Genomic DNA, 26,068 nt, shown 5'->3' on the forward strand with positions numbered 1-26,068 from the left:
TATTATTTATATCACGGTTACAGTAGAACCAGCTTAACAAATTAATATTCTAAATCCTATCTTGGCTGCACCGCTTTTGACATTTTTACCTAAAATATTTTCTTAATTTAAGGTAATTACTTTTTTTCGCTCATTGAATTTAGTTATATATATCGACTGTAACTTATTTTATGCAACATTAAATTTTACTTCTCGCGGAATACTGAAAGTACGTGCAATATTATAAAAAATGTGGCTTGTGTAAAATTCAGTTTAGTTTTGTCGTGTCGGTTGTAGATTGCTGGTCGATTTCGTTACAAGTGCTGATTTTATTGTTTGCAGATTTATTAAAAAATGTCGCGCTTCAGGGAATGGGATATTCAATGCAAAGTATACGTAGGAAATTTAGGATCGTCTGCATCTAAACATGATCTGGAGAACTCTTTCAGTAAATATGGCCCCTTGAGAAATATTTGGGTCGCAAGAAACCCGCCCGGCTTTGCATTTGTCGAATTTGAAGATCCGAGAGACGCGGAAGATGCGGTTCGTGGCCTTGATGGAACGTAAGTGTTTATTTTAAATTTAAACTAAAATATTTTTCCACATTACGACGTAAGTATGAAATGGTGTCCATTTTAGTTTTCGTCTTGTACCCTATTAGCTACCTACTACCTACTTAGGTATAATTTAATATTTCAATATCTTTTACGTCATAATCTTTATTGTTTAATAATTAAAAGTCGAACCCATTGAAGATTTGTGTTTTTATGTTGTACCTGTATGGTAGGTATTTGTGTGATAATAGTGCCACATATTTTTTTTTGCATTCACTTTTCAAACTATAGAAAATAAAATAGTGGTTATTACCATCAGAGAGCAACCCCTAAACTAGCATTCTCTAGCAATGCCAACCTGTATGTCCCCAATAACTACATGGAAAATGGTAGCTTCAACTGTTTTCTTCTAATGTTAACATCAGTGATACCTATTTGAGCAATAGACATATTCCACTAAATTGATATGGGTATTCTTATAATCCATATTTAATTTTATTGGTAATTGGTGTGGAACTCCTGTCTCATTAAAAAGCTACCGAGTACACTACTGGTATAACAACAATACTGATTGAACATGCTTTATACCAATGTACCTAGACCGTTTACACGTGCATGGGTTTACTGCTGACTACGTATTATCGTGGCTAAACAAGAAAATGAACATAATATAAACTATTCATGTCAAATCTTAATAGCCTACCTCCACCCCTCGCCACTGCAACAGTGTATAAGCTTTCCTCGAAACTATTTTTTAAATATCAATTTTATTGTTCATTCACATCAATTATCATTAAGCATAAATTATGTCAGAGATATATCTGATTGTCGCAGACTGTTTTTGTGCATCTGCCAATATTCACAATATATTGGGTCTAAATACCTTGTAGTTTTTTTTTTTTTTTTTGCCAATTTTGCTCCTAGATTTCTATGATTCTACTGTATCTACAGGAGGTCTACGTTTTAAATATTTAAAAACTAACTTCTCTTGTAGCCTTTCTTGTAGTTGTTGCTTTCTTGTGTCTTCTGGATCCATTCAGACTGCACAGCCCGAGACCGAGCATGATAGGTATCAGTTATAGCTAACCATTGAATATTAATGCTTTGCGTTGACTTCGCAAATAGGCCTGTTCATAGACATCAGAGTCATCATTGAAGGTTGTGATCAAGAAACCTCGTCTTGCGAATTCTCGAGAAATAATCAGAAAAGGCCATTCTCGAATCTTGAGATATTAATTAATTTTCCAAAATTTCATCTCTTACTAAATTAAGTTTCTGAAGAAAATATGATATCTCTGTGATATTGGCCGAAAGAGTTTAAAAAAAGCTCTCGACTTTGATTCCCAATAGAATATAAAATTTCCCGTTAAAGTAATAATTGATAATCAAAAAGCCAATCTCGAATTCTTGAGAAATCGCAAGGGCTATTCATCATTATTGACACTTCGACCCAATATGGATCTTGGGCGTATTCAGGAAACGTCTCCATTCCCCTCTGTCTACTGCGAAAGACATCCGAGTGTGCCCATACAAGTTTCAGTCTCGGCGGCTCTCGTGGTGCAGTGGGTAAGGCGCTGGCCTTCCACCCGAGAGTTCTGGGTTCAATTCCCGGTCATGACAAAAACATGTATGTGTTTTTCTCAAAGCCTGGGTGTTTGTGATTGTTCAAAATTACTAACAACCACCTTGTACGAAAAAGCAAGGACATGGTTATTAATAATTCTAAAAAAAAAAAAAGTTTCAGTCTCAAGTAAAATATGGTTGTAAAATAGATTGAACCTACACTGCATCATACCTTTAAAGTATTGATGCACAAACTGCGGCCCAAAATAAGTACTTCAACACCAATATGTGATTGTATGTCTCGTCTAGTATAAATGTTTCATTATTTTTCAACACTTCTACCTACTGCGGCCCGTGAAAAATTACAAAAAGGTTAAATCGGCCCTTTTTTCAAATGGTTTGTGCACCACTGCTTTAAAGCACTGTTATCCTATTCCGCAGATGTCAAATATTTAATAGCAGATAATAGAGCAAGGATCGAGCTGGTGGTGGCTGACCTCCAATAAGGGATGGCATAAGAAATCAACTCTATACTCTACTCTGAAACCCGTGGTGGCCGCGCGGCTTAAGCGTTGGACTATCACGCCGTGGGTCTCAGATTCTAATCCTGGGTCTGGCAAGTGCACATATTGTTTTTCAATTTGTGTGTGAGTCAGGGTATGGACCTAATAGGTTGAGCAAGTGGCTGACATCCATTTCTCCTAAAAAGCAAAATCTGTTAATACAAACCTCTACTCTGTGGAAGCCCATATGATCCTATTAGGATCGGACATGGTCGGAAAAAAATAAATAAAAAAAATACCTACATTACAATAAGGGTGATATTTGCAAATTTGTGTTCTTGTCTTTAGCTTACCGCTTCGTTGTAACAACGTCTTTTTTGCGCTCTCAGCATTTTTAAAGAATACGTATTATCATTTGTTGGTATTAACAGTCAGTCAACAATGCCAACTAATGACAAATATGTTCAGTGTGAGGATGTGTCGGTTCCTGAGAGAACATTGCTTTTGGTGGAATTATTAATGAAAAAAGTGGAACAGCTGGAAGAAAAAATTAATAATTATTCGTGTTTGTGTCAGTGCGTACGTCTTCCCCCGCTACCGCCTGCCACTCCGCAGTTAAAACCGAAGCCACTAATTGCACCGACGCTAATCGGCGTAATCGACGTTAATGCAGCTGTTAATGAGCCCAAACCACTGACAGCTCAAAAACACTCAAAGACCCGTGCAACAACTATAATAACAAGATCACAAAAAATTGCCGGAGATTTGAAGGACACAACTCGTGCAAAGGAGACTTCAGCGGGAAAGCGAGATGTCACTCCCAAGGCCTCGACGTCTCAGAAATCTGATGGGACACCGGTATCAGCAAATGATGTGTCTCTTGGAAACTCCACTACCGGTGAAGAATGGTCAACGGTAGTGAAGAGGAAGAGGGCAGCCATTGCGATTCGTGGTAGCTTTGGTGGGGCGGTGAGGGGGGCGGAGGTGGTTAAAAATTACCACTTCTACCCCTTTCATCGCGACACCACAGTTGCGAACTTGAACGACTATATTAAAAAAATTACTAATTGTACTGCTGATTTCACAGTAGTTAAACTGAAGTCAAAAGGTGATTACGCTTCATTTAAGGTAGGGATCCCTACTAAGCTAAGTACGTTGGTTTTGAAGGCGGAAAATTGGCCCCGCCATTCATTTATTAAAGAATGGGTTGCCAGGATGGAAACACCACGGCTACCGAGTAGCTGACTTAATAATAACAATAAAAATAAGAATTGCCCTAAGCAATTATTATTCTACTACCAGAATGTTCGGGGCTTGAAAACAAAATCTGTCGATTTTTTGAGCAATGTTTTGGCTGATGACTATGACATCATAGGGTTAACTGAAACATGGCTCAATGATAGTGTTTTTAGTCGTGAATATTTTGGAAGTGAGTACTCAGTCTTTAGGAGGGATCGAGACTCCGGCGCAGGCCACAGGCAGGGTGGGGGTTGTCTTTTGGGGGTTAGAAGTATGGAAGGGTTACAGGCCGAACGTTTCCGTGCTTTGGAGACTCAAAATGAGGACCTTTGGGTGAAACTGACCTACGACGGAGACACTATTTACGTTTGCGTCATTTATTTTCCACCAGCAAGTGACTTGGAGGTGTATAAGTGTTTTATTGAGAGTATGCTATCTAATATCAACTTAATTGGAGATAGAAAGATTATTGTAATGGGAGATTTTAATCTAAACTCAGCACGTAGTGGTAAAAGAGTCAGCGATGACCTTGAATTTCTATCTTCTGTTTTTGGATTTTCTCAGCACAATGATGTCTCTAACTCTAGCAATGGACTTTTGGATAGGGTATTTAGCAATATCGACTTATCGCTTTCACGATGCATATCTCCTCTTGTACGCGAAGATGTGTATCATCCAACTTTAGTTTTTCTGCTCAGGTTTCGGTCGACTCGTCCGCTTCAGACTCCAATTCCCTCTTACAAAACCAACCAATTCGGCGGGTGGAGGTTTGAAGGCGGAAACTTCAAGCTACTTTACTCATTGATGAGTGAAGTGGACTGGAGTGAGTTGCTCGAAATTTGTGATGTGAATGAGGCGGTACAATGTTTTTACAATATTGTGTATAATATTTTTGATCAATGTTTTTCGAGGAAGTCGCCATGTCGTGGTGGAAGGCGATACCCGAGGTGGTTTTCTCGGGAGATTATTGGGGACATTAAGGTCAAGCATAAATATCATACAGTATGGAAGGCTGGGCATGATCAGACTGACTATATCATGTTTAGCATCTATCGTTCGAAAGTGAGACAAGCTGTTCGACGGGCCTATCGAACATATATGGAAACGGTAGGAGATTCCATTCGCGAAAATCCTAAATTGTTTTGGAATTACGTAAAATCGTTAAGAAGAGATGGTGGGTTTACTGATAGGATGAGTTGGAAAGGCGAAGAGGTGACCGGACATGGAGTGGCAGAAGCATTTGCTGGTCATTTCAAGTCTGTCTACGCAAGTAGTATTCCAAATCTGGATGTTGCCTCAACGTCAGGAAAACCGTCATGTGGTGCCCAATCCGTCGATATTTTTTCAATTAATGAGGGCTATGTACTTCAGTTTATTAAAAAACTGAAGAATACTCGCTCTTTGGGACCTGATTATGTTCCTACATTTTTTTTAAAGGGTTGTATTGACTTCGTTAAAGGCCCGCTTTCATATATATTTAATCTCGCAATGGAGACAGGTATCTTCCCGGAAACGTGGAAGATGTCGAAGGTTACTCCAATCCATAAGAGTGGTACAGAGTCATCAGTGGAGAATTACAGGCCGGTAGCTGTTCTCTCTGCACCAGCAAAAGTTCTTGAGATGATTATGCACAACATGATTTATCCAAAAATTGAGTCATTCATAATAAATGAACAGCATGGATTTAGAGCAGGCCGATCAACGGAAACTAACCTGATGGTATTTACCGATTATGTGTCATCGGCTCTGGATAGAGGCCACCAGGTTGACTGTTCTTACAATGACTTCTCGAAAGCATTTGACAAGGTCGATCATGACATCCTGATGGAAAAACTCCAACTTATTGGATTGTCGGATCGATTTTTGAAACTATTCGGGAGTTATTTTAGGAACCGTCAACAATACGTATCGTACGGCCTTTATCAGTCACAGACCTTTTACACATTTTCTGGTGTCCCCCAGGGCTCAAACTTAGGGCCGTTGCTGTTCACGATTTTTATAAATGACATAGCATTGGTAATAAAAAATGCTATGTTTTTGTTGTTCGCTGATGACTTGAAACTCTTTTTGGAAGTTGTCACCTTGGACGATTGTCGTCAGCTCCAACTTGATATAGATAATGTATTAAATTGGGGCAGGCGTAACAAACTAGAATTCAATATTGATAAATGCAATCTTTTATCGTTTACCAGAGCCTCAAAAGTGTTGTTTTTCCAATACTCGATGCATGGCAGAGTTCTGTCACGAATATCATCTGTAAGGGATCTTGGCATTACGTTTGAGAGTAAACTGACATTTATTAGCCATATAGTTACCATTTGTAACAAAGCGCTTAAAATGTTGGGCTTCGTCATGCGTACTTCCCGGGTCTTTTCAGATGTTACGGTATTAAAACTTTTATTTAATTCTTTAGTTCGAAGCAGACTTGAGAGTGGGTCTATTGTTTGGGCACCGCACCAGTTGAAGTATGGCCTTATGGTGGAGAGGGTACAGAAGAAATTCTTGAGACTCCTTTACTTGAGGTTGTATGGATACTATCCGTGGCTTTATCCAACTGACTTTCTCTTAGGCATGCTTACATACTGCAGTCTGCAATTTAGAAGAAATCTTTATTTAGCTACGTATTTTTTTCGACTTATACAAGGTATAAATGAGAACTCTGCCATTCTGGGCAGTGTTGACCTGTGTGTCCCTGATAACTATCTTAGAAATAGAGACCACCAGTTGTTTATTCTCCCAAGGTGCAGAACCAACCTGCCACTGGTAATGCCAATTGGGAGAGTGATAACTATGTTCAACGAAATTGCTTCGGGTGTTGATATATTCCACCTACGTGAGAATGAGTTTAGGTGGATGTTGTTTTATAAAATCTTAAAATAGGGTCTGCTTAGCTCATCCGGTGTACTTCCTTGTACCTATCTAATTCATCTACTGATATATCTCTTTTTTTATGTAATACTGTTATATTTATATATCTTTGTTTCTAAATGTCATGTTGTGAACGTCTTAAACTTATAATTTGTAATGTCCACAATATGTTAAAAAATAAATGAATTGAATTGAATTGAATTGAATTGAATTGAATTGAATTGAATTGAATTGAATTGAATTGAATTGAATTAACCTATTCCGCTAACTTTGATATTGAAATTTTGTATGGACTGTGTCTTCCTGGTATATTTCAATGGGATAACCGGATAACCACTAAAAAATGTGCGACCATTAGTCAATTGAAGTGATATCAATAAAAAGTGTAATATCATGTAGGTAGTAGTTTTTGTGTCATGACTGAATATGTGTCAACAATATTTTAGATGTCAGTATGAGTATTGATTATTGGGGGTTTAAAGCTATTGAAGAGGAAAACTCAACTCCCCACTTCGGCTAAATCAAGGCTTTTTAGTCAGTATCTATCCTGGATAAGTCATCACTTGTCCTATAATGACTCAATGGATCAAACAGGTTCAACCACTGTATGTGGGCAAAATACCTTTATTTTGTTTTACTTGCGATTCACCAGCTTTAGTGATATTTATAATAATGCCATTTGTCTTTTCCAGCCGGGTGTGTGGGTCACGCATTCGTGTTGAAATGTCTTCAGGCAGAGGTCGCCAGGGTCCCCGAGGAGGCAGGGGAGCACCACGTCGCCATTCCAGGTTCAAAAATCCTTTTCCATATCAACTCATAACCTGTAATTTTTAATGCTTTACTAAAACTACCCTACTGTTTTATTATATTACTATAATTATATATTCCCACCTAAACAGGACACATTTTTAATCAATGTAATGTGGCTAAGTACCTACACCCACCTACTATATTATTTGATCTCTATCAATAGCCATTCAGATGTTGGAGGTGAATGTATAATATTCATTTTGGCTACTATTTCAATGTTTTTATATTTACAAACATGTAAATGTTGATTTAATAAACTTGCCTGATGAAGTTTGTAGTTATAATTTGGTCAAAATTTACATGAATTCATTCAATCAATATATTATATTTGTTACACCCAAACATTTAGTCGAGCTCGAGGTAAAAACAAACTATGTGCATATTATGTAACGGAATCGGATTCACAGAATTAAATATGCAATTTTATTGTAAATTCTACATTAGCAAACTATTTTGTACATTCTCAATTGATTCATTATTATTATTATTGTTTGACGGGGTACATTAAAAAAATGATAAAATTTTGTTCATGCAATATAATCCAATGTATGAAATAAAATGCTTATAACTTTTTTTACAAAGTAATAATGTAATATAAAACTACTCCTAACTTTGTATGTTTATTGTATTCTTTTAAATTCCCGGATCATTTGGCCACTTCACATTATTATTAGAAATCCTGCCTTTTCTTCACGTTATTTATTCAAACAAGTTAATTTGATATAGATTCTAAATACTCACTAAAATTAGGCGTTATAATTTATCTCCCCATTTGTTGTTGCGAAAGATATTGCAAAATATTTATGCAGCTTTCTTCACCTCATTTACCAGTGCATAAGGATAATTCTTTTATAATTTAATATCTTATAATGAATTGACTCCTCTGCTATGAATATTTGCAATTTTATCAAATAGGTTAACTAAAAGCACTCGTTCGATAGTTGCTTCCCTTCAGATCGGTGATTCCCAACTTCTTTCACTTGGTGGAAACCTTGAAATATTTTATGTGAAACTGGGGTTTCGCATGTCTTAATAGTTTTGCAAGTTCTCACGGAACCCAGTTAGTAATCACCGCTCTAAAGATTCTACAGGTTCAATATGGAATGGATAATCTGAAGATAATATTTATATCCTCCCGGCTGTAGTATAAATTGTATGAGGGTACAAATTTTATATTTACTCAAATTCATTTGGACGGTTCCTAATTTTTCCACTGTGTCTTGCTTTTGAGGTCCAAATAAAAATTAGAATATTTTTGGGAAAAAATAATATTTCATGTTCTGATGAATAGTTTTGATAACTTTATTTATTATTAAGAAATTACATAGTATTTAGGAAGGGTTTCCAACCAAAGACGTTTTCTATATTAAATACAATATATTATTGAATATGACTTAATGTAGTACATATTATATATCTTTGTTTCAATATTTCTTTTATTTTTGTGTTGTGCACTCCAGCTTTCCATTTTAGTAACGTTTATCAAAGATTTTCCTAATTTGATAATGACATGAATTTCTTGTTACTAATAATTAATTCATCCATAGTGTGTGCATGTGAACAAATTTGAATTTAAATGAGTGAATTCTAATTATTTAATCAACGCTTTTGAGTAGAATTTTACTTTTCACATTTGTGCAAACAGATGCTTGTCGTTATTATTACATCATCGAAAGAATCAAGCGAGTAACATTTTGGAATATAATAATATTATAATATTGGGTAATCTTATTAGCATTATATTCTGAAAATAGTTATTTCAAAATAATTTATTACAGTAATAACTTGATGGTATGCATTTTTGCCGATTGTGTGAATGTCTTGCCATTTGGAAATACTTGGTAGGTATTTATTTGTTAATGTCAATAATAATTTAATCGGGGTGTTTATAATAATTATGTGTACATATTATATATTATATTTATCATATAATTCCTTTATTTTTTATTGTTTTCCTATTTTAATAATATTATCTCCAGACTTGTTATTATAATCAGTTAATTCAGTGATATTGACTTTTAAAAATATTAATAACTTATTATTTAAGCAAATTTCTTTACTATCCTATTGTGAAGCCCTATTTCAATTTTGAGATAAAATCATTTTCTGCTATAATTTTAGTTATCAAATATTTTTTAATGAAATTCAATAAGTCAACAATAGCTATGATTTTTTTTAAATTTGTAATATTTTTATAGAAAGGATAAATAAGTTTCTAATTAAAATTTCAATCTTATCGATTCATGTTACTTTTTTGATTTACTGGAAATTTTTGTTAAATTTGTGAAACGTCTCATCCTGAATGGCATTTACATTACAATGCCAAAAATAGTGACTTATTGTTTTTATTGTCTTGCTTAAAATTGAATTTATTACATTAATCACGCAATATTAATTTTTTGTATGAATGATGCATTGACATCATTATCAATTTAAAGAGAGTTGACGCGAATTTTATTAAATTAGTAGAAGATGGTGGTTTGAATTTGAGCGTCTGTCGACGAGCTGGAATGAAGTTTGAATTTTGTATTTTTCAGATTTCATACACAGCCCAGTGCTCCCATTACAATTCCCCTTAGCTTAAATCCGCCCTGAAACCGTCTCCAGTCAATTGCGACAGGCGTTGCCGGCTGAAAAAAATCACACTTAATCCCGCGCGGCGGCAACGGTAGCATGCTCCGATATCTGGCAAGACTGGACAATTAGCATCAGCTTTAGTCTCTTGTCGTCTCTCTACTGGCCCTGCCACGAAGACACCTTTAAAGGCACTCTTCCCCTTCTGTTTGGAGGGCGACCGCCGCCTGTTTACATTAGCACGTCGCTGCCAGTCAAACAGTTGTTACCAAACACTACTTTATCATTCACCCATCGACCCACAACATCATCGCTCAACCTACTACTTCTAAATTTCCTCCAAATACGAAAGCTCCGGTATGATCCCTTGATTTTGTCATTCAAAATATTTGAGTGTTATTTTATTTAATTAATTTTATTTAAACAATATAATAAATACTGCATGCTCAATTTATTTGATGAATCCTGAATATATTAATTATGGATTAGTTAACAGTAAAGGCAAACAGTAAATGTGATCTTCGGTTTCTATTTATGGCTATTTCTGGGGGTTTCCTCTTCATATACAATATACATATACCAATTCATACATTGTGAAATCTCACGTGGGGCAATCTCTGTATAACAACCATAATGCATATTTCTATCTTGAGATTCACTTCACGTTTTTAAATATTAGGATATTCCTCTTATAAAGAAGTCAAAACTGTGGTCGACGTACTGGAAACTGAATCTGAATTGTGGCCACACCTGCAATACAGAGGAAAGGAAACCTCTAGAAATTATTGGCCAAAAAGTCAATTTGCGTTGAAATACATGAAAGCAATGATTATTTACTTATATAAATTATTAGAATTATTAATGATTGATAATAGTATTTTATTTGCTCCCTTTATATTTATGATAAATGATTAAGGCTAATTTTAATTTGTAAAAGTTTTTTTCTTTATTCATTATTGTAGTTGACCCTTATGTATTCAATTATTCACCAAGACAAGAAATGAGGTCATGTCATTTAATAATGTTTTGACATGTTTTTGATTAATTTTAAATACCAATTTGTCACTTTGGTTGCCTAATGACTAGTCAGTGCATTTAATAGTTCTTGATAAATGTAGTTCAAGTCATTACTTTTTATAAAAATCTCAACATCTTGATATTGGTGAACATACAAACTGTGTTTAATTATTCTTTTAACACATTTTATCATAACCAAACTCCTTTTTAACTTCATAAATTTACAAAAATAATTGCCACCCAAAATTGGTTTTGCAATAAATAAGTAAATTTGTTCATATCGCTATATCAGAATATGAGTTCATTGTTGCAATTTGATGTCTACTTTCCGTTCATCCGTGAAAATATGAAATTTCTGTAAATATCTACCAAAGTTCATAAGAACCTTACATTGATGACAACATCAGTCGGGTGGAGTTTGTTTATGATTTTTGTGAAAACGGGGAAAGATTTTTGTCTATGGTAATTAACAACTTTCTGTTCTTGAAATTTAATAGTCTTTCACCATTCGTCTGATGGATTATGTATGATTTGTTGTAAAATATTTTAATATCCAAAATCCGATCCATAAAAAATACAAAAATATATGCTGCTCATTTTATGAGTGAAATGCACAATAATAATAAGTCTTATTAACGATTCAATAAATTGCCCTTCTAAAGTTCGAAACGACAATACATAATCCACTCACGATTTAATAAATTAACAAAACCTTCATTAAGTAAATTAATCCAATTGCTCTAACAATATACTAATTAATTGTGTTTGGCGGCAGATCTCGTTCTCCGAAGTCAAGGAGTCGTTCCAGGGAGCGCAAAAGCCGGTCCAGTTCCAGGGATAGATATTAAGCCACTCTTTCACCTTCATTCCTAAAACGGCAACATTATCAAATTTTTTTCAAACATTTCTAAGTTAAGGAAACCGATTGATTTTTATTTAGTGATGTTTTGAATAGATGTGATCTCACCTTCAACTGTGCATTCACTAGTATTTAGTTTGAACAGTTCAAATATGTTATGTCAAGTAAATTAATAATCTCGAATTCATTTATTATAATAATGTCAACCTTTTCTTGATAACTCATAATTTTCACATATCTTCGGTATGATAACTCTTATCTCACTCCATTTTGCCATATCACTGCTGCAGTTTTATTTATTTTCCATGACATGGAACCATACATGATTTGAATTGGAATTATCAAATCATAACTACTTTTTTAATCACTAATTATATAAGCTCATTTGTATTATTTCGATGATTTTGTATTGAATAGGTCGATCAATCGATGATGAGTTATGTGAAAATTGCAGCTGAGCTTGTTAGGTTATTTTTTTTATTAAAGGATATCATGTAAAACTGTATAATTTTTTCATTATACTACTAGTGGGTGAATAAGTTTTAAAATATTTCCACACCGAGTCGTTAATATCATTATTACTGATGTTTTTTATATTCCCAGATGAATGGTCACAATATAACAATCAAATTTTGTCATAAGTATGTAAACATAATAAATTCTCGTAATTGACTGTGTATTTTCACTTTGTATGTTGATTACTATAAATAAGAATGATATAATTATTGACAATGTAATATTACTGTATCTCTACATAATGTATTATGAAAGAATGTATCTTTACAATGGAATACATACAGTGTTTGCTTCTCAAAGAAATCTTTTATTTTAATGCAATATCCTCTCCACCGTCGGAGCACAAGAGTGTCAGTAGGCACGCTTGCCTTGGCTCCCCGTTCCTCCTTATTACGAAAGAATAAAATTTGTATCAGATAATTCGACAGACTTTAATGTGTGACATAATATCATTTTATAATCAATTCGGTTCGCCCATTCAAAAATTAATTATGTCACCTCGCCTTGTAATGCGAGAATGCATAGTAGACAGCGGCAAATATATTTTGCCAGCATAGTGCGAACTATTAAGTCACGAAGAAGCCGCATGTCAAATTATAGAATACAACATGTTTAACTTGAGTCTTGTGTTGTGAGGGTATTACCAGGATTGGAAGATATCGTTCCCCACTTGATAAAAACAGGAATATAAAATACATTGACATGGCCATTTTTTCTCATTGTTTTAGAATATTTTTAGTTATATGGCATCAACTGTTATCGTCGACATTATTTATGGGCTGAAATAAGCTTTTTTTGTCATTTTTACCCTCAATATGACTTATAATTTTCCTACCATCATTTTTTAAAACTTTGCATTATTAACACATCTAAATAAATGATTTACAAAAAATAAGAAACATCAAATGCTTTCATGGCTTGGTGAATGAATAGGGAAATGCGAGAGGGGATGTACACCAAGCTGCCACACATCAAGTTGGACTTTTCGCATTCTAGCTTTTGGTCTTTAGTGCCAATAATGTGCCAAAATATTTGTAGGTACATTAAATTTGTAAATCCGTATATATGGATTTGTATTTTTGTCCCTATGAAAGTGTACATTTTTGGATTTGCTGCTTCAAAGACCTAGAGAAAAAAAAGTAGGTTTTCCATTAGGTAAAAAAAATGTCTAAATGAGAACAGGCTTAGATAAATGAGCACCATCTTAAAGAAAGGACAGATAGTCACCAAACCCATCAAGCACGAGAGTACCGAATAGTATCACTCTGCCTCTCTTACCTCAGGAAAGTCTCGCTGAGTAGCTCGGAGAAAGTGTGGATTGGGCATAATATATGTAGGTAAATAGTTTATCTTCAGATCAAGCTGTATTGTCACTACAAATGAATTATTGATGTTGGAAATATGGAAATATTAGTAAATGTCTCTACCAACAGATTTATAATGCTTACTGACAAAAACACTAAAATTACATTGTTGTATAACCTCTTTACAGAAAATCAAATGACAGTAGTACACAATTTAGAGTATTTCAAATATTGAAATACCGGTGGAGATTATAATGATCTGTAAGTTGTTATTCAACCAATCACACAAGTAAGTCCTTAATACTTTGGACGCGGAAGACGCACACGGTGCGTAATGACCAGGCGGCCGATCGATGTAATTAACGTGCATTTTAAAGGGGGCAATTAAAATCTCATTATCTATTCAGCAGCGAAAGCGTTAAGGTACAGTGCGAAAAGTTTACGGTGATGGGCGGCGGCTTGGAGAACTAGACCCCTCCTCTCGCATTTCAGTACTTACAATACTTCAAAATCGAAAACCATAGACAAGATACGACACGAGCGCCGCCATCAGGCCTCACGTTAAAAATTTCGGTCTTTAGCTAACAAATTGAGAATATTTAATCGTGATAAACTAATAACACGCAATATAAATACATACAGTCGAACTCGGTTATTACGATCTTGGACATGGTGAGATCTCAGATGTAATGAGGAAACATTCGTTGACATTGGTATGATTTTCTTCATCACTGTTATAATGAGCAACTTATCGGATATAAGACCCTAAGCAATAAAATCTGATCGGACAGGATGCCGCCGGGGGACGGATTAAGTTTATGACACTAGTTAGGTGTCTAATTGTTGTTTTCGCCGACAATAATAAAAAAGTATCCACGCACATGGTTGAAAAATTTACGGTTTCTGAAGTCCGTAGGTACCTACCAGCGTTCATTACAATAAATAACTTCTTTTATAGTTTATGAAGGCCATGCTTGTTTCGGGGATTTTTATGTTGTTTTTCAGAATTTTATTTTCGACTTTTGTTATGTGACCGCTCATTTAAAAATACCTATTCTCTGATATAACGAGTACCGCTTATAATGAGAAAATTCAGTCGGTCCCATTTTCCTCGTAATAACCAAGTTTGACTGTATATAATAAATCAGATATGGGCGACCCGTGGCCATCAGCCTGTTTTCATGCGGCCGGCCCACTGAATATCATTTTACTCTATCAATAAAAATTTAATGAAAAACATCTCGTAAGAAACTTCTGTTTATATGTATATAAATTGTTTTATCCTTTACATGGCAGCATGTTTCAGTAAATCATTTGCAATAATATTTTTCAAATAATTATCATTATTCGTAACAATCTCCATGATATCAAAATGATCAAGATTATCTTTTATTTCAAAGTGCACATTCTTTTCTTCACCGCTTTCCATCAGCATGTCGTAAAAGTCTCTCGATTGATTACAAAATGTGAAGCTGTCATGTTCTCCCACGAGGATGTACGTTCGGAATTTGGCAGGTTTCAAATGGAAATAGCTGTCGTAATGAGGAGATAGTAATTTTGCCTCCTCGACTGAGAGGTGCAAAGGATCGTTGATAGATGTGCTCACGATTCCGGTCAAGTCGTATACTCCAGATATTAGAATGGCGCCTTTGAAAGTATCACTGGCTATGATAGAATTGATGAACTGTTTGTTTCCTAGTACTTTGGCTATCAGATGTGCACCGGCGGAGTGTCCAGCAAAGAATAGACCTCTGAAAGATTTACAAAAAAATATATGAAAACCCCAACAAAGAGAACATACACAATAAAAAACATTGGTTAAACAAAGCTGTATGTGGGAAAATGATTGCAGATTTTAATACCACATCTCTGTTGAATTCATGTTATTATTTTGATTAATGTGTTTTGGTCTAAGGTAGTGATTTCCAACTTTTTTTGTTTGGCTGAACATTTCATAACTATATTGGAAAATCTTGAACCTACCGATTCACAACTCTACAAATATTTACTGAATATTAGTATTGTAGGAGAAAATTTTGGATTCTTCCATCAAATTTTAAATTAATCATATTTGTTCCGTAATCTGCCACCCCCATATAATGCCTTGCCTTAAGTGACGCATAACTTGCCTGCTGACACGAAATGTCTACCAGCAGGGTTAGTAGTATTTATTAAAAAATAGATAATATGATAATTTTATTACAACTAAATTTCTCAAGATTTATGTTGTCATTAATATGACAACAATAAAATAAAAAATAAAAAATAGATAATATGATAATTTTATTACAACTAAATTTCTCAAGATTTATGTTGTCATTAATATGACAACAATAAAATAAAAAATAAAAAATAGATAATATGATAATTTTATTACAACTAAATTTCTCAAGATTTATGTTGTCATTAATATGACAACAATAAAATAAAAAATAAAAAATAGATAATATGATAATTTTATTACAACTAAATTTCTCAAGATTTATGTTGTCATTAATATGACAACAATAAAATAAAAAATAAAAAATAGATAATATGATAATTTTATTACAACTAAATTTCTCAAGATTTATGTTGTCATTAATATGACAACAATAAAATAAAAAATAAAAAATAGATAATATGATAATTTTATTACAACTAAATTTCTCAAGATTTATGTTGTCATTAATATGACAACAATAAAATAAAAAATAAAAAATAGATAATATGATAATTTTATTACAACTAAATTTCTCAAGATTTATGTTGTCATTAATATGACAACAATAAAATAAAAAATAAAAAATAGATAATATGATAATTTTATTACAACTAAATTTCTCAAGATTTATGTTGTCATTAATATGACAACAATAAAATAAAAAATAAAAAATAGATAATATGATAATTTTATTACAACTAAATTTCTCAAGATTTATGTTGTCATTAATATGACAACAATAAAATAAAAAATAAAAAATAGATAATATGATAATTTTATTACAACTAAATTTCTCAAGATTTATGTTGTCATTAATATGACAACAATAAAATAAAAAATAAAAAATAGATAATATGATAATTTTATTACAACTAAATTTCTCAAGATTTATGTTGTCATTAATATGGCTGCAATAAAAATTCTCTTCAATAGTAACTGGTGTATTGGTTGCTTTGTTTAAACCTAAACAAGCTCAACTTTCAAAGTAAGCACTTCATTGTTTGAATATATGACACTGATTAGTTTTAGCCTGTTATCAAAAAGGTTTTAATAATGAATCCAATGGGTTGAGCAACTTCAAAAAAGCATTTTTAATGTACCTATATCAGCTGCACCAAGTGAAAATTCTATTTATGTCAATAAGTAAAACATTTGGAGATGGTTGCTAAATGTTTCTATGACTAATTATCCGATGCATTCTGTATTGACACGTGTTAATATACTGCTATATAGCCAACGTAGAAGTTCCATTTCGAACAATAAGTGTCTACAATTAATTAATAACTGGTCTTGGAGTAAAAACGGTAGTTTACCAATTATTATCAATGAGCTGATTGATTAAAATAATATTGTGTCTCATTCACAAGTAATTTCATAATTGCTCAACTAGAAAGTTTTGTTCTAATTTCGACATGTTTATAATTAAAAAGAAATATATTTGAATGGTTTACCTTGAATTTTTCTTCTGTGCATATGTGAACACCGCCTGTACTGCCTTTGTAATTTCCTTCACTATTGTTGCCAAGGATACCTTTGGACATAAGTCGTATCCAATAATTATTGTTTTAATTCCGGCTTTGTAAAGTGGACCGGCTGGGTATCGAGATTGCTGCCTGGACAACTCTTGCCAGAATCCGCCGTGGACAAAAGCGAGAATTGGAGCATCTGGAAATCATAAACAGCATCAACATCTAAATAGTTTCATGAAATAAGGGCAAAGGAGTGAATTCTTCGTATCTTAATTCCATTATAATTAAATCGGTTGTTTCAGATTGTCAAACAGTAGGTGAGTTTTTTGAAGTTATACTTCTTTTTGCACGTTTGGGAAATCAGATCAGAGTGTATTTTTGGCGTGTGCCATGTAACACATAATTGAAAAAAAACGCACTCGATTGGATTTGAACCACCGATTGTTCGGTTATCAGCCGAAAGCACTACATTTACGCCACAGTATGATACTGCAATCGTGACGATTATACAGTATAATATTATAGCTTAGAATTGTTCCGTTGCCTAGGCTGCGAATTTATTATTGTCGGCCATTTGCAATTCCTTACGTAAAAAAACGATTAAACGTCAGTTAGTAATATAAGTTAAAGTGTATAGAAATAAACCAACGGTGTTCCAATAAGCGGTCCTTTTTATTGAGTGTGTAATTTAACAAGATAAGTATAAGAGCTAGTCAAAGAATCTAGTTTATCACAAGTTTTGTTTTTGTTTTCTTACGCCAAAGAAGTATAACTTCTAACGTACATTACATAAGTACCCACACCGATTTTTTGTTGAAACAATAACTTCCGACAAGAAATGGACGTATCAAATTCCTATTCCTCAAAAAAAAGTTAGCAACTTCTTGATGGTGTCAATTTTTGAACCAATTCAAACTATAAAGCAGTGGCTTAAGAGGACGTTCTACAGAATTGGCCTTGAGAATTGAAAATATGATTTTTTAACATGTGGTCCATAATATCTGGTCTACTAGTTAATATAAAAAGGTCGTGTCAAAGTTGTTTGTGTTAATAAATTTGCTCTGTGACTGATCCGACTCATATTTCACATTTATTTCATCAGGGCTGTCGAAGACATAAATCATAATATATATTTATAATTTTAAATTTTTATTTATAATATATATTATTTAAGTTTTGTGCATCTAATGCCGGGTCCACACTGGCAACAAGTTAATTTGCTGGCAACCTCGTTAGATTTTACGATAATTATTGTAAAATTTCTTAAGCAATTATGGTAAGTATCGTAAAATTTAATGAGGTTGCCAGCAACTTGTTGCCAGTGTGGAAATGGCTTAATATCCACTGTGGTTCACGTAGTGGCATGGACCTGGGGTTAGCTAATTCAGGAAGTCAACACCCATGATAGAATTTTTTCCAGTTTTGGTTGCATTATATTCCAAAACTCTTCTGTAAAAATCGTTTCCGAGTTTATAAATGGAAATTTCTCGGTGTACATAGTAAACAAACCTACGAATAAAAAAAGACAAAAAGGAACATACTGATTCATCGCAGTAAAATCTGGTAATCAAATTCGCCATTTTGAAAAGCGACGATTTTGCGTAAACAAATATCACGTGGTCTGTACGTGTGCGGCAAACTTCGAATGTGTTTGTAATTTTGTGCAAAGTGCGAATGTAATGTTTTCAAATAATTGATATGGATTAATTATACCATCGTATTATTTTCTCGAAATCATAAACATACTATAATAGTATTTGAGTATCAACCTATGTTCAATTTGAATTGGGTTATAATAATAATATACCTGTATATATATCAATAGTATGTTTGCTACAAAATCCACCCAAGTTATCAGTACGTACTTGCACAGGTTTGATTAAAAACCATTATGAAATTAACATTTAAAAAATATGAATGCTTAATATTATTTTGACAGCCCTGTTTTCTGATCGGCTTCATCTCGCAGGTGTTCATAAAATAATAATAATTCTCCGCGCGGCAGAAATTATCAGTAATAATAATAATATTTCTTGAAATAAAATCTCCGATGATTAGTGATTTTTGCGAAAAGATCGATTTAAATTGACGTAGTTACGACGCCGAGGTCCTTTTTATACTGAATTATATTTGAACGGCGGGCTCTTCAGCGGGCCCTTAAGAACCCTATTCATAGTCATACTGATGATGTAAATAAATGGGCTTTACGTTACATGGAACAATTTAATCTTGAACTTAGATGCGATTTCTTCTAGTGTGTATAAATTACACAGGACGGATTTGATTATTTCCTTTGAATTCATTATTTTCAATACCCACTTGAAAATATTTTTTTCTGAAATTTCGAAATTATCCATTCGGTGGGCATGATAAATGCTATTATGTTATTGTCACATTCACCTTTTTCCGTTCCAAATAATGCATAAGCCTACTTATTCACATAAGAAATAATATGTACTATGCATATGGTCGTAAGTGTGGTTTGTTTCTATATAAATAATATTCATACCATCCGATAGGTCCGTTCCAAGTACATCGAACTTCTCTCCCTCAGAATCACCATAAGGAATGTTTAATTCGTATTGTAAATGGTTCAATACTTCTTTGCTCTCTGTAAAGACATGACTATAGGTATATTAATTATATTAGTTAAAAAATTACACACAGTGGCGAAGACTCCTTGCTGGTGCGATAATATGATAACACAAAAACGATGTTGTTTATTTATATTACATCTCCACTGGAAACATTATTGCGGTCTATTCGACAAGTTTAAAATACACAGAAGCACACGCGATGATGAATTATGCGTTTCTCAAGATAGAAAAAGATTAGAGAATTGCTACCAACCTACTGCAGAAAGCTGTATGTTTGAAAAGAAATATATGTGAATGACAATCTACGGATGATGGTTTTAAAGTTTGATCATAAAGAATTATGCGTTTCTCAAGATAGAAAAAGATAAGCGAATTGCGACCAACCTACCAGAGACAAAAAAACAAGTGAAATACATGTGAATGACAATCTACCGATGATGGTTTTATCCTTTTCCTAGTTTATTCGTCTGCTGTAGTATTGGTGTCTAGTGTTTGAATATGTTTGTCTCACATACTTTTTATAGCACTCATGGTGGCTAAGTTGGTAGAGTCTATGAAGCCATGGGTCGCAGGCAACGTTTCTTCTAGTTGTGCATGTGCACACTTTTAGAAATTTGTCCACATTAATGTTTCCAATCCCTCCGCACATAGACGTTTTGTATAAAGTAGTATGCGATGAGTACCAGATTTTTGATTTTCATGAATATACTGAACATTTACCTACGCATATTATCACATTATTCTATTATTCTTCACAATAATTACATCCTTGTTAAGCAGGTACTTTCTTTTGCAGCATAATAATTTGATGAGTTCATTTATCTATGCAAAAAATGGTAGGTACATAAATATTTGCGCATATATTTTTTTGTACAAAGTTTACTACTGATGAGGTTATGATTCGCATACACAATAGAAAAATTACAGGGAACGTAGGTCGTTTAATCTGTCCTGTGACTGGAAAAATAAAACTGCTTGAATTTTTTACTAACTGTACTGACATAAAAAAATTATGACAAATAATAGGCCATCCATGGACAGAAACCGTATGCGGTTTCGAACCGTGTGCCATACTAAGCTTATCTTTTCTATTCATGGAAATATATTTTCACAAACTATATTATAAGCATCTGATCGTATTCGTTTATACCATACACTTACACTTACAAATTTAGTGAAAATATATTTTCATGAACAAAAATCATAAGTTTAGTATAGCACACGGATCTAAACCGCATACGGTTTCAGTCCATGGATGGCCTCTAAATGTCTTGCAATTTATAAAAAAAGGGGGATTTCAAAATGTGTCTACTGAAAGAATTCATTATGTACACAACTTTCAGCATTGACAATAATTATTATTTGATTGACATATTATTAAGTAAAGTGGATTAAAGAAAATGTGAGATTTGATTGGTATATGGGCATTCACAATACTTCAATGACTGATTAAGATGTAAGAGTAAGTTGACTCACCACGCTCTGTGTGTTCGATGTGGTGTTTCAACACGTCGTCCCGATTTTGAAATCTTTTCGACCACATACTAGGAGAGAATTCTTTTTCTAAATCTAACTTTTTCCTGGACATGGTGGTGCTGGATGTAAATGTCTAAAACAAAATGTATAAATTAATCAGTAGGTACCTAATTAAATTATGTTGTTATGGAAATGTTTTTCAAAAGGATTACAAAATCAACTACAGACTGTTTATAGTGACGATAGAGTAAAGACGTACAATTATCAAAAATGCAAATATAGTTATCACAATTAAATATGTAATTAAAGAGTAATTAAATCATTTATTATTGTTATCATTGTTTCATTGTACAAAGTTATAACTTACAATTTATTACAATATACAATTTGCAGAAATTGACTTTATATGCAAAATTAATTTGATTCCTTTTTTCAAATGTCATTGAAAAAATCATTAGTTGGGATAAATCCACTGCTGAATGTCGATTACCTATAAAATTTACGGGCACTGCACATGGCCCCATTTTGCAATCCATTTTTTGGTTCATCTATATATTATCATTATCATCAGTGGCTTATCAACCCCTCCTCCAAGAAGTTCCTCAATCTCCTCCTATCCTCAGTCAATGTCTTTCAGGTGCCTGCAACGGCCGCTTTAGCATCCATGTTGACACCATCCAACCACCGGAATCTGGGCCTGTAAGTTGACCTCCGACTGTCCGGTCTGGTATCCAGGGTGTCACTCGGCGGCCGGGCACTGTCCATTCTTGCTACATGGCCCGCCTATTGAAGTCTACCAATGAATGCAGAGGTACATTCTTCTTGGAGGAGGTTGTAGAGCTCCAGGTAATGTCGTTTGGCCTATCTATACGTTATGCAAATAGATTAAATGCAATACATTTAACTCGGCCTAACTAATCTGAGGGGTCTCAAGATCAGTCAGCGTTTGGAACTCTATGTTCTTAAAACCGCCACTGTGTATGACTATTTGTTTGTCAGTTATCCACTTGATGAGCGATGTCTCCAGCCCATTTGCAACTACTTCAGAGGTTTGGTGATATCTATCACATTAATAAAACTTCCTCTTATTTGCTCCCTTATAAATTGTTTCCTTTATATTGCTAATGTTAATTTTTTAACTACTTATTACATTAATAAAAAAATAGTTTACATTTTATTATACATATTATATTAATAACGAAAAGGTCGGTGACCTATGATAAAATAACCGATTTTAACCAATACTATATAGATATTAAAATATTTTTTGTCCATTACTATGTTTAAAATGTGTACACTTAACATATGAATTAATTAATAATATGATTTCATTGAAATGTTGAAGGGAAGCATTAACAATACCTATTTTTATTTTCTTAACCAGTTTACGAGAAAGTTGTTTTCCAATGTCTCACGAGGAAGCCAGCGCAGTGGCGAAGACTCCATACTGGGCGATTATTTAAAGCCTACGTTCTTATTAAAAATAATTTCCTATTAACATATTTAAATAATTACTTAATTATTTTATATCCTATAAAAAATATAATTTATAAACTTGGTTAACCAGACTGCACGTACCAATCCCAGTAATACGTAACGAGCTATAACACAAATACAATCTAACAAAGACTTTAACTATCTTGGTATATTCCAAGCATACAACAAATACAAACGATTACAAACGTATTTTAAAAAACACACGCACAATGTCAAAACCTGAGGCTATAGGTATTAAATCTTGACATATTTACAGTGATGTATTTTCGTATTCATTTTTTCGTGCTGGATTTAATGCAAAACGGTTCCTTCGACAAAACACTGAACTACCGAGACACTACAATTTTCTAGCCCAAGTTCGAATCGCGGTTGGGCATTACTTTTTTATATGTATTTTAGTAGAAAATTATTTTCATATTTCGGTAGATACCTACCCGGTTATTCTGGGCTTTAGCCAGTGACGTCCCTAGGCAGTGCCAAAAAGCCACCACAGTATTTTGTAACATCCTTTCATGATTCCAATATCTAAGAAATGTGTTGTATGGATACATTACTAACAAAATATATACCTATCTACCACTAAAACATACAAAATTAAATTTATATATATTTTTCGCTAAGAGTGGGGATTTTTTTGACGTTAGTAATTTAGTGGTTTCTTACATGTCAATTTTGTGATACATTAATTTACTGTCTTGAGGAATTACGACGCACCAGCACTCGAAATGGAGAATTTTACGAACCGGAGCGCTCGGTATTTTTATGAAAATATTAACATAGTTATCTAATTTTATGTGTTTTATAAAAATGAGTGTGTGATTTTTTGTTATATTATGGCCATTCTAGCTCAAATGGTAAAATTATTTTTTCCATGAGACGGAACGACAATGTTGCCGATTTTACGACCCGGAACGGCGTTCCAGTCCATTTCGAGCCCTGCGACGCACTGGTTAATAAGTCAGACTGTAATTATTCTCAAATCTGCACAGGTCATTTCTGGTTACCGAGGACGTCGAAAGAAGTATCTATACTAGACATCGCGAACCCGACAAAAAATTAAACTCCTGTTAAACATTTTATGGTAATTAATACTTTTTGTTTTCGTTATTACTAGTTTAGGTAGGTATTTCTATATATACCAAATGATTCTCCTAGATTTGCCGCCCTTCGAGTAACTGCCGCCCCCAAGCGACGCTCAATCTGCCTACCCCCACGGGACGTCACTGGCTTTAGCCCAGTCTCTGAAATAAATAATTTTTCCTGTGAATCGAACTCATTGCAGGATCTATTAATAATATTGATATGTCCGAAACATCGGATTTCCATATAAAGATCTAAATAAAAATTGGTAATAATATGAAGGTGGGTTTGTCATCTTATGATGGATATAGATGCACTGTTTTGGTGATTATAGACTAAAAATATTTGTACCCATGCAGATGGCAGAAAATCATTGACATTTTTTTCGAGTAGCATTTCGCCGAATGGTTATGTGCACTGATTTGAGATGTGACGTTTATTTGTATACACTATTTATTATTATAATGATCTTCCAATCATGTTAAATTAGACCAGGCCAGGGCAAACTACCTACGACCCGCCAAGTATTTCTGTGGGGCCCGCGAGCTTTGATCGTATTTCTGAAAAGAGTTTACTTTTTTCTGTATTTTAATGCCTTTTTCGCCAAATTCAAAGAACTCGAAAAATGTTGGTTATTTTTGGGTCAACGTACACGAACAAACATTTTCAATTATGATTCTCAATAAAAACTATTTACGATCAAGCTGGATCACTGATGATGAATGAACAAATGTTGAAAAATGTAAAACGTTTCATTCTTATTATTAAGTTGTTGGCTATTAGAGAATCATCTATTTTTTTATGTTGAAATTCCTTTTTCATGATAATAAATAATGTAAGTATCTCTAAAAATAGTATTTTATTTGCGGCCCGCCGTTCATTTCATATTCCTAATGTGGCCCTTCATCCAAAATTGTTGCCGAGGCCTGAATTAGACCATATTTGGCATTGATACGTTGATAATAATGGGTAGGCGACTTACTTATCAACAATTTTTTTATTGATGTTTTTAGCAATTGAATATTGAAACAACACAAATACCTACCTATAGCTATATGACATTATGGAATATCACTGACTTGCGTACCTTATTCGTATTCCGGCATGTACATATTATTTTATAATATCATAATTTAGCCATAAAACTATTTAATTTAATGCTGAAATAAATTATATTCATGATAAAGCCTATAAGAGTGGTAATCCGCCCCTTGGTCACCCTATTAGTGAAGGTTTCAGATCGATAGGTTCATTAACAAAAAAGGGTAGGTTTTTTTTCAAAAACATTGTATGAAGACCAAAATATAATATAATTCAAAATATATTGACACCAATGCAAGTGAAATGCATAATTATTTAATAATTCGTCGCAATGTGGAAAATCACCTATCAACATAGCAGTTATTTCAATGTATCAGTATACCTACTTGTAGCAAATTCACACAGAAATCAACGTTTGGAAAGGTGCATAGAATTATTGGGCTTAGTATTTAGAAACCGCACAATTTTATTGTACAAACTAATTATGCACCACCTACTTAATCCTATGAAAAGTGCGGCCCTGGTAGTCATTAGTATACAATATAATATTCATTTCAACAGAGCCAGGCGAGTAGGTGGGATATTTATATTCTAGAGTCAGTTTAAAACAAGTTTTTAACTATAAAAAACAAGCTATTTTTTTAAAATATTGTGGTTATATTAGTTACCTTTTCACTAATAAAGAAAACTAGAGAATTAACGCCGATGAACACAATATATTATTTTAATTAACCACTGCACATGATAATAATTTAGCAAAAGACAAAAGTATTATTAAATTCCGACTGCCTATTTGCAATATCGATAGGTACCCAATTACTTTGTAGAATTTATGTGATAAAACGATGATAATTTATTATTAATACAGCTTGTGAACGTGTAAACATGTCCTTATGCTGACATTGGTCGAACCGATACT

The 26,068-nt window shown here is 33.4% G+C and overlaps 2 protein-coding genes across 6 annotated transcripts; one reads left to right on the forward strand and one right to left on the reverse strand.

Annotated features, from left to right (window-relative positions):
* The first annotated feature begins 43 nt into the window (after window positions 1–43).
* On the forward strand, window positions 44–12,785 carry LOC147071784 (RNA-binding protein 1-like). 2 transcript variants are annotated; one of them, XM_085947131.1, is made up of 4 exons: window positions 44–112; window positions 322–542; window positions 7,399–7,494; window positions 11,883–12,785. In XM_085947131.1, the coding sequence occupies exons 2-4, from the start codon at window positions 334–336 to the stop codon at window positions 11,953–11,955; spliced, it is 378 nt and encodes a 125-aa protein (XP_085803257.1). In that variant the 5' UTR covers window positions 44–112; window positions 322–333; the 3' UTR covers window positions 11,956–12,785. The 2 variants fall into 2 exon arrangements, with proteins under 2 accessions (XP_085803257.1, XP_085803258.1); XM_085947132.1 differs by lacking the exon at window positions 11,883–12,785 and adding an exon at window positions 10,054–10,245.
* Window positions 12,786–15,030: 2,245 nt separating this feature from the next.
* On the reverse strand, window positions 15,031–26,068 carry KFase (kynurenine formamidase). 4 transcript variants are annotated; one of them, XM_085947124.1, is made up of 6 exons: window positions 25,818–26,068; window positions 24,168–24,269; window positions 21,532–21,664; window positions 19,968–20,069; window positions 17,441–17,654; window positions 15,031–15,537 (listed from the first exon to the last, which is right to left on the reverse strand). In XM_085947124.1, the coding sequence occupies exons 3-6, from the start codon at window positions 21,641–21,643 to the stop codon at window positions 15,072–15,074; spliced, it is 894 nt and encodes a 297-aa protein (XP_085803250.1). In that variant the 5' UTR covers window positions 21,644–21,664; window positions 24,168–24,269; window positions 25,818–26,068; the 3' UTR covers window positions 15,031–15,071. The 4 variants fall into 4 exon arrangements, with proteins under 4 accessions (XP_085803250.1, XP_085803249.1, XP_085803251.1 ...); XM_085947123.1 differs by lacking the exon at window positions 24,168–24,269; XM_085947125.1 differs by lacking the exon at window positions 24,168–24,269 and having other exon boundaries at window positions 25,536–26,068.

This window comes from Rhyacophila brunnea, unplaced genomic scaffold (assembly GCF_057557595.1).
Source record: "Rhyacophila brunnea isolate RB1 unplaced genomic scaffold, BYU_Rbru_1.0 scaffold_2, whole genome shotgun sequence".
Taxonomy (NCBI): domain Eukaryota; kingdom Metazoa; phylum Arthropoda; class Insecta; order Trichoptera; family Rhyacophilidae; genus Rhyacophila; species Rhyacophila brunnea.